The 7,721-nt window shown below is 56.1% G+C and overlaps 4 protein-coding genes across 4 annotated transcripts in view; all 4 read left to right on the forward strand.

The window, feature by feature from the left end:
• SDRG_13398 (hypothetical protein) lies at positions 1–753 on the forward strand. The gene has a single exon (XM_008619483.1). It carries the CDS (start codon positions 154–156, stop codon positions 721–723), a length of 570 nt encoding a protein of 189 aa, XP_008617705.1. The 5' UTR covers positions 1–153; the 3' UTR covers positions 724–753.
• Positions 754–1,620: 867 nt separating this feature from the next.
• SDRG_13399 (hypothetical protein) lies at positions 1,621–3,397 on the forward strand. Its single transcript, XM_008619484.1, has one exon. The coding sequence runs from the start codon at positions 1,648–1,650 to the stop codon at positions 3,334–3,336; it is 1,689 nt and encodes a 562-aa protein (XP_008617706.1). The 5' UTR covers positions 1,621–1,647; the 3' UTR covers positions 3,337–3,397.
• A 960-nt stretch (positions 3,398–4,357) lies between these two features.
• Positions 4,358–6,226, forward strand: SDRG_13400 (hypothetical protein). Its single transcript, XM_008619485.1, has 3 exons — positions 4,358–4,498; positions 4,548–4,939; positions 4,986–6,226. The coding sequence occupies exons 1-3, from the start codon at positions 4,429–4,431 to the stop codon at positions 6,147–6,149; spliced, it is 1,626 nt and encodes a 541-aa protein (XP_008617707.1). The 5' UTR covers positions 4,358–4,428; the 3' UTR covers positions 6,150–6,226.
• Positions 6,227–7,625: 1,399 nt separating this feature from the next.
• SDRG_13401 (hypothetical protein) overlaps positions 7,626–7,721 on the forward strand; it is a gene marked incomplete at both ends in the record, with an annotated part of 1,642 nt that continues 1,546 nt past the window's right edge. The window contains one exon of the mRNA XM_008619486.1: positions 7,626–7,702. Within this exon, the coding sequence (XP_008617708.1) occupies positions 7,626–7,702 (77 nt within the window). The remainder of the gene's footprint in view (positions 7,703–7,721) is intronic.

Here is a 7,721-nt window from a genome sequence, read left to right on the forward strand (position 1 = left end):
CCGTGCTGCTCGTCGACCAAGTTTGTGCATCTGCAGACGTGGACGCGTGGCTGGGACAACGACGACATCCAGAACGAGTTTTGCGACGCTGCGCTCAGCGTGAGCAAGTCCAACACAAAGACCATTGGCGATCTCATCCTCGTGACGCATTCGATGGCCAACCTCATCACGGGCAGCGCCGTCGCCAAGGGCAAGTGCAACCTCTCCAACAAGGTCACGTGGGTGTCGATCGCGGGTCCAATGCAAGGCAGCTTGTCGGGCAACCTACTCGAGCAAAAGTGCAAGCAGGGTGGCTGGAACCTTCCGCTCAAGGGTCTCTTGGAGATCGCGACGCTCTGCCCGATCACGGACGCCTTCCTCAAGCTCAAGCACGAGACGACCGTGTCACCGGCGATCAAGGCCGAGTTTCTCGCGGCGCAAGCCGTTCGCAAGCAGTACGCGTCGGTGCTCATGTGTGGCAGCGACTCATTTGGTCTGTCGACGGTGTACGGTCCAGTTTTGGAGCTTGTGGGCACGCTGACAAAGCATGGCGACACGAACGACGGCGTGGTGGCGTTCGAGAGCTGCCGTGTCGGGTTCGAAGCGAGCTCGTTCTCGACCAACTACGCCGACGGCGGCAACTACCTCGCGAGTGTCAACCATTTCGACAACTCGTTCCGCAACGGCGACGGCTGGTGGGGCGCCGACCGCAAACCGCAAAAATGGTTTGAGTGCGCGTTGTAAGCTTTTTGCCCGAATGTTGATATCTTTGTGTAAGCGTAATGACTTTGCACTATTGCTTTGTTTTAACCCTCGAACGCCCACACTTTCAAAAACGGCGGATCAAGTATCAAACAATAGTATGTTGTGAATTTCTGAAAGGTCCAAATTGGTTGACCGCTCGGCGTAGTTGGTGCAAGGATGGCATGGTCGTACATAGTGTAGTTTAGGGTGCTGCTGTTTTGGTCTTGAATGACCGTGCAGTGACCATGTTGCTGCAGCAAGGTTACATTAGTCTGGTCGTTCTACCTATTGAAGGCGACAGGGAACAAAGAAGTGAAATATGAGATTCATGATTGTTCGCACGCACTTCCTCGCATCAAATTCGACAGACCAGAGCTTGCGAGCTACACAACCGCTCATACTCGTTGGAGACATCCACCGTGTGTCGGCCGTTTCTGTCAAAGTGGACATGGCTTGAGAATGTTTGTGTCTGCCTGCGTCACCATCTGATCGGCCTAGAAAAAAGAACATCCTTTTGCGATACTAAGGCTTCGCGAGTAGCCGTCGCGCGCCTGTCTGGGTACGCCAACCGAAGCGATCACACCGCGCCGTCACGCACACGACTCGACGTAGACCTTGAAGATGCCTTTGGCTGCCCCTGAACGACCTATGCACACCTAGGTCAATGGTTACTCTTCCTTGAACGTCGTTCGTGGCTACTGTACATGCAATCAAAGACGCAAGCATCGCGACAGGCGCCAACCCACGACGTTCATTGTCGTCCTGATTCGGCCACGAATTTAAATGGACTTGGTTTCGTCATTGATTCTGCTCAACACGACGCAGTCTGATCCGATCATAGTATGGTTCCGTACCGCGCATCCGTGTGAGGTCTCGACCCAGTTTTTTCATTTTTCAATTTGCCTAGCCTTGCATTGTGCTTGCATGGGTCTCACAAGCTCGCCGATTTTGTCGCCGGTGGACGCTGCCTTCACGGATACGACAGCTCCGCGCCGCCGATCAACTCCGTGGCGCTTGCTCGTCGTTGCCGTTGCCGTTGCCGTTGTCGGCGCCATTTGCATCACGGTGGCCGCAATTTCCGTGCACACAACCAAGGTGGCCAACCACGCGCTTGACATTGTGACGCAGATCCAGCAAAGCCCTGGCCTCCGTGTGACGGTGACAGCCAAGCGCCCAAGCATGGCCTTTCACGGGCACTTGAGCGCCGACATCTACATCGTGCCGCACACTCGCCGTGCGACGTCGGCACTGAGCTTTGATGCCGTCATGAGCCTTTCGGGCGCCGAAACGACAGAAACATACCTTCTTTTGGACAACCGTGCGTACACGTCGTCCGTCGCGGCCAACGGCACGCTGCTTTCGTCGGCGTGCGTGACGTCCGGGCTTCCCCCAGTGCAGCTCTTGCAGTCGAGCCTCGCCGACGCGACGCGCCTAGACGCGGTCGTCGGCACCGACACGACATGCGACGGCGACTGGTTGCAGCTGGCCTTTGCGGGCGAGTCGTTTGTTTTTTGCAACGGTGCCAACCACCGCGTGTCGCACGCGTCCGGTGTCGACATTGACTTGAGCATCGAGTACCTCGCGGACCCGTCCTTGCTGCCCGAGTTTGCGATCCCGGTCGGTGTCAACTCGACGAGTGTGCTCGAATGCCCTATTGTCGTGCCGTCCGCGGTAGCACCGGCGGCCAGCGCAGGCATGCTCTCGACGGCGTCGGAGGTGTGGATCGCCGCGACGGGGGCACCCCGAGTGGCGATGATCGAGAGTGCGTCGTGCGGCTGCAAGATGGCCAAGAAGCCGTGCCTTTTCGTCCACGGTGCCGGCAACTACTTTAACGCGTCGCTCTCGGACATCTTTCTCTTCGAGTGGGGGCTCGCCCACCTCCACGCACCGTGCTGCTCGTCGATCAAGTTTGCGCACTTTGAAACGTGGTTCCGTGGCTGGGAAGAAGAGTCGATCCACAACCAGTTTTGCGACGCTGCGCTTCAAGTCTCAAACGCAAAGCCCAACTCGACGTCGATCGACAACTTGCTACTCGTGACTTTTTCCATGGGCAACCTCGTGGCCTCGGGGGCCGTCGCAAGTGGCAAGTGTTCGTTTGGGCGCGACCTGACGTGGGTCTCGATCGCGGGTCCGATGCATGGCAGCAAGACGGCCAACGCCCTCGAGCAAAAGTGCAACGCCAACAATGGCTGGGACGTCCCGATCAAGTGGCTTTTCAGTGCCGTGACGCTGTGCCCGATCACCAATACATTCCGGAACCTCCAGTACAAGTCAACGCTGCCACCGGCCTTGCAAGCCAAGTACGACGCGGCCCAAGCCGTCCGCCGTGCGCATGCGACCAAGCTCATTTGCGGCACGAACCCCAATGGCCTCACCACTATCTACTCGGGATTTATGCAATGGGCGAGCGACCAGTCCAACCACGGCGACGTAAGTGATGGCCTCGTCGCGTTTGAGAGTTGCAGCGATGGCATTGGTGGCTTTAGCACCAACTATGCCGACGACGCCAACTACAAGCCGGCCGTGAACCACCTCGATGCAAGCTTCCGCAGCGGCGATGGTTGGTGGGGTGCCGATCGCAAGCCGCAAAAATGGTTCGAGTGCGCCTTGTAGTGGAAACTCGGGTGTCTATCATCCTGTTTAACCTTGGTGGAAAAGGTGTTTTGTGTTGTCATTCCAGTCTACTTTGGAAATCGCCGTCGCGAAAGAGTCGAATCAAGTCGATGCATTGTTGCTCGTTGCAATGTTGCGGGTAGGATTGAATCTGAGAGATGATATACAAAAGATGACAGATAGGGATGATTCATGTACAGCTGTACGTATATCGATGGTCTCTGCCAGATTCCTTGCGCCACCCACGCATGATCCAAAAGCACGATTGCGCTACCGGTACTCAACGCTGCTGGGGCGTAGGAGCGCGATTCGTCAAGACAGTCCATTCTCAAGACAGTCTATTCTCATCGATGTTGATACGTGCGTTGGCCGACCGGCTGCATGGTTAGCACTGTCTTTGGCCCGATGCTCCCAGTCCAGTTCAAAGATACAAACCGCAGCAACTGCTCGTCGCCAGTACAGTAGCCTGAATATCAGATACACGTGCGAACTAGAAACTTGACAATGCCGGTGCGCTTTCGGAGCTTCAAAGAAGTAATCTAGTCGGGTAGGATTTGTGGCGCAATTTTGTCAACGGCAGTGGTACCATACTGATCTACCGCTGTTTCCCTAAATGGATGCAGCTACTTCCTTTCGACACGCAACCTTGGCGGGCAGTCTTGCAGGTCATTCTCCAAGCTGGCGGATTGCTCCGGCATCGCAACCTCAAGCAGATGATCATTACTCGGTCGCCGATCGTACTCAGCTGCACGATCTCAGCAGCAATACGTGATCCACGCACTTTGAATCATTCCCATCTGATACCGGTGGACACCACACGTTTGCTCTGATTCTTTCGACTTGGTTCGATTTTTCTAGTCTTACGTGGTTTGTATGCGAGGCCACGTGCGAACTGGGCGTGCATCGAGTAGCTTGGTGCAAAATCCGAGCACATTCTCGTAACCATGTCGATGCAAACCGTGGTACTCACAGTGGTCCACCCCGTCATCCATGGGTGCCTAGAGCTTCAATGGTCTTTCGAGCGTCGTCAAGCAGAGTATACTGGCTCGCCCTTGGAGCTCACTTTTCAATTCGTCTCGCCAGCCAAGCGCAATGACTGGACCCCCTCCCACACCCAACACGCTTACCGAGCCCCTCGCCGACACACCCATGCGCCGTTCTCGTACGTCAATGCGCGGCTTCGGTCCGAGTTTAAGGTCCGAGACTTGTAGGGTTCTCGATCAAGTGGATTCTTAGCGTCGTCGGCGTTGTCGGTGCCGTCTGCATCACAGTCGGTGCCCTCTACGCCTTCAATGCGCCAGAGCCCAACCACGCCGGCGAAATTGTGTCCCAGATCCAGCAGTCCCCCGGTCTCCGCGTCCAGATCCAAGCCAAGCGCTCCAGCATGGCCTTCAACGGCCAGACCTCGGCGACGGTCTATGTCATTCCGCGCACCGGATCGGGCACCAACCTCAAGTTTGACGCGTACTTGTCGCAGCCGGGACCGGACGTGACGGCCAACTACGTCCTCTTGAACGACCGCGCGTACTGGTCGACCATTCAAGGTAACACAACGACGGACGCGGGCTGCTTGGACGCCTCTCAATTCCCGCCCGTCCAGCTCGTACGTACCGCTTTATCTGTTGCAAAACGTAATGCGTCTGTGTTAGATGCAAGCGAGTCTCGCGGACGCCATTGTTGTCGCCAACGCCAATGGCCAAACGGTCGACTGTCCGTCAGGCAAGCTTCTGCAACTGCAATTTGCGGGCGAGACGTTTATCTTTTGCAATTCCGAGACCAACAAACTCACAAACGCCGTGGGCACAGACCTCGACATGACGATCGAGTACCTGACCGACCCGACGCTGCTGCCCGATTTTGACGTGCCGCAGGTGGTCGGGAAGGCGCCGTTGAACTGCCCGGTCGTGGTTACGGATACTGCGGTGCGCAGTAGCGAGAGTCTCCGGACCGCAACTCCCGAGTGGTTTGGTTCGTCATCGTGCGGGTGCAAGGGCCCGAAAAAGCCATGTTTGTTTGTCCACGGTGTCGGCGAAAAGTCGAGTGCGGCGCCAACATCAACGTTCGCGGAATCGTGGGGCGACGTCCAGAAGCACGCGCCGTGCTGCTCGAGCGTCAAGTTTGCCCACTACGAGTCGGTGACACGGGCGTGGAACAACCCGTCGACGCAAGTCGAGTTTTGCGACACGGCGCTCAAAGTCGGCACGTCGGGTGGCAAGACGATCGACAACATGATCTTGGTGACGTTTTCGATGGGCAACCTCGTCGCGTCCGGTGCCGTCGCCAGCGGCAAGTGCAACATCGGCAAGGGCGTCACGTGGGTCTCGATCGGCGGCCCGATGCAAGGTAGTAAGGCAGCCAATCTCCTCGAGCAAAAGTGTGCTGGCAACGGCTGGGACATTGTGCTCAAGGGCATCCTCAGTCTCATTGGCTACTGCCCCGCGACGCCCGCGTACCTCAACATGCGCCACCAAAACACGGCAAATGCGGCCCTTGTCAGCGACTACCAAGCGGCTCAGCGTGTGCGTCAGCAGTATGTCACCAAGGTTCTCTGCGGCGTCAGCTCGTTTGGCTTGGTGTCAACGGACGCGATTGCGCTCTCGGTTGTCGGCGCTCTCGTCAAGCACGACACCCAGCACGACGGCGTCGTCGACTTCAACAGCTGCAGCGTCGGCGTCGGCGGGTTTCAAACAAGCGCGAGCTCGAGCGCCAACTACAAGGCGTCGGTAAACCACCTCGACACGTCGTTCCGCCACGGTGACGGGTGGTGGGGTGCTGACCGCAAGCCACTCAAGTGGTTCGAGTGCGCGCTCTAATGTCGTATGAACCAAGGCCAGGTAGCATTGGTTGTCATTGGTGCTCCCGGAGTATCAACTCAATGTTTTGTTCTCCCTTTGACTTTGTACCGTTATGATTGAAGCCACGAGTGTTTGGGTTGCAGGCGAGACGAGCTTTGGACACCGGCGCTGATTCGCCTTCCGTATCATATCGTTGCTGGTAGCCTTCGCCAGTGCGGTTGAGGTCGGTTAGCGCTCGTGCGGTGGTTTTCTACTTCGCATGCAGAAAGTGCGGGGTTCCTTGTCCGTGGGTGCCGTATTTTCTTCGCTACTCATTGGCGCTGACATCTGGGTCACCATGGCTGTTCTAAGCCTACGTGTCGATTGAGGATGTTCAATCAACGGGAAGCTTGAGGCCGACATCTTGAGCAAGGCGCAGCCAAGACTGACGGCACGTCTCCAACATGTTGTCGCATACTAGTAGGCTCTCACGACCTTCAAAAACGTGCTTAGCAGCTGAGTTGGCACTCTTGGAAGACACGGACGTGGCGGGAATCGCGAGGAAGTCCATCGTCATTTTGTGCATGACCCGGATACTTCCGATTCGGAAGTATCACGTTGGCACCCAACGTGGAGCTTTGACATAATACCCAGCCCGCATGGCGGTACGTACTGCTTTCGCATCTAGTAGCGACTGTGCAATTGTGCACGCAGCTACAATCACGTTTAGAAACAAGCCGCGATGTACCGGTGGTCCGGGCAACAAAAGAAACGGTCTCGACGGTTCAACTAGAGAATTGCACTCATGTACACACTAGTGTTGTGCTGCGCAGGAGTCGGGGTGCACGCTAACGACGCCACCTGCGCTAACGGTGGACGCATTAGTCTCGCTAACTACGTGTTTCGCGCCTGCAAGGAGTCGAATTGGTATTTTCACGAGGCCTGCGTTTTAGTTTTCGATCTCCGTTTAGCAACCCGCCACGTCTCACCCGAGGTGCAACGGTAATGCAGGCTTGCACCCTTTTCCCCTGACATGTGAAATAAACGAAATCTGAGTACTGGAAACTACTGCTGGACAATACATTAGCACGTCTCCAAATAGTCACGTATCCAACCCATCAAACGATGGGAATCACTGCGTCGATCAGAGATTGTCACGAAGTTGCAAAACTGATGCATAAATACCAGGGAAAAGCCGACTTTAAGCTCGAAAAAGTAATAGACGTTCACATAGAGTGCGTAAATATTGCGCTGCCGTCACTGCGAGTGTCGTGAGGGTCGTCATCCATTCTTTACACGGCCGAATCAGATGTGACTTTCGACCCAAACGGCAGTCACCAATGCAACCACGACACAACCAGCAACTATGTTCGCATGCTTGCATAACTTTTATCTTCCTAGAAGAGTGGCCGTCTACTTATTCTGCCGCGTTGCCCATTCACATTCGCTCGCAGCGTCGCGCATTGTAAAACATGTTCCAGCACCTCGCTCGTCACTTTTCATTTCGCCTCCAACATGGCCAACGACACCGTCGCGACGCCGACGCATCTCGACGATACGCTTCTCACGACGCCGCCGACGCCCAAGCGCTGGTCGCAACGGATGCTCGCT

Source organism: Saprolegnia diclina (genome assembly GCF_000281045.1).
Source record: "Saprolegnia diclina VS20 unplaced genomic scaffold supercont1.59, whole genome shotgun sequence".
NCBI lineage: Eukaryota > Oomycota > Saprolegniomycetes > Saprolegniales > Saprolegniaceae > Saprolegnia > Saprolegnia diclina.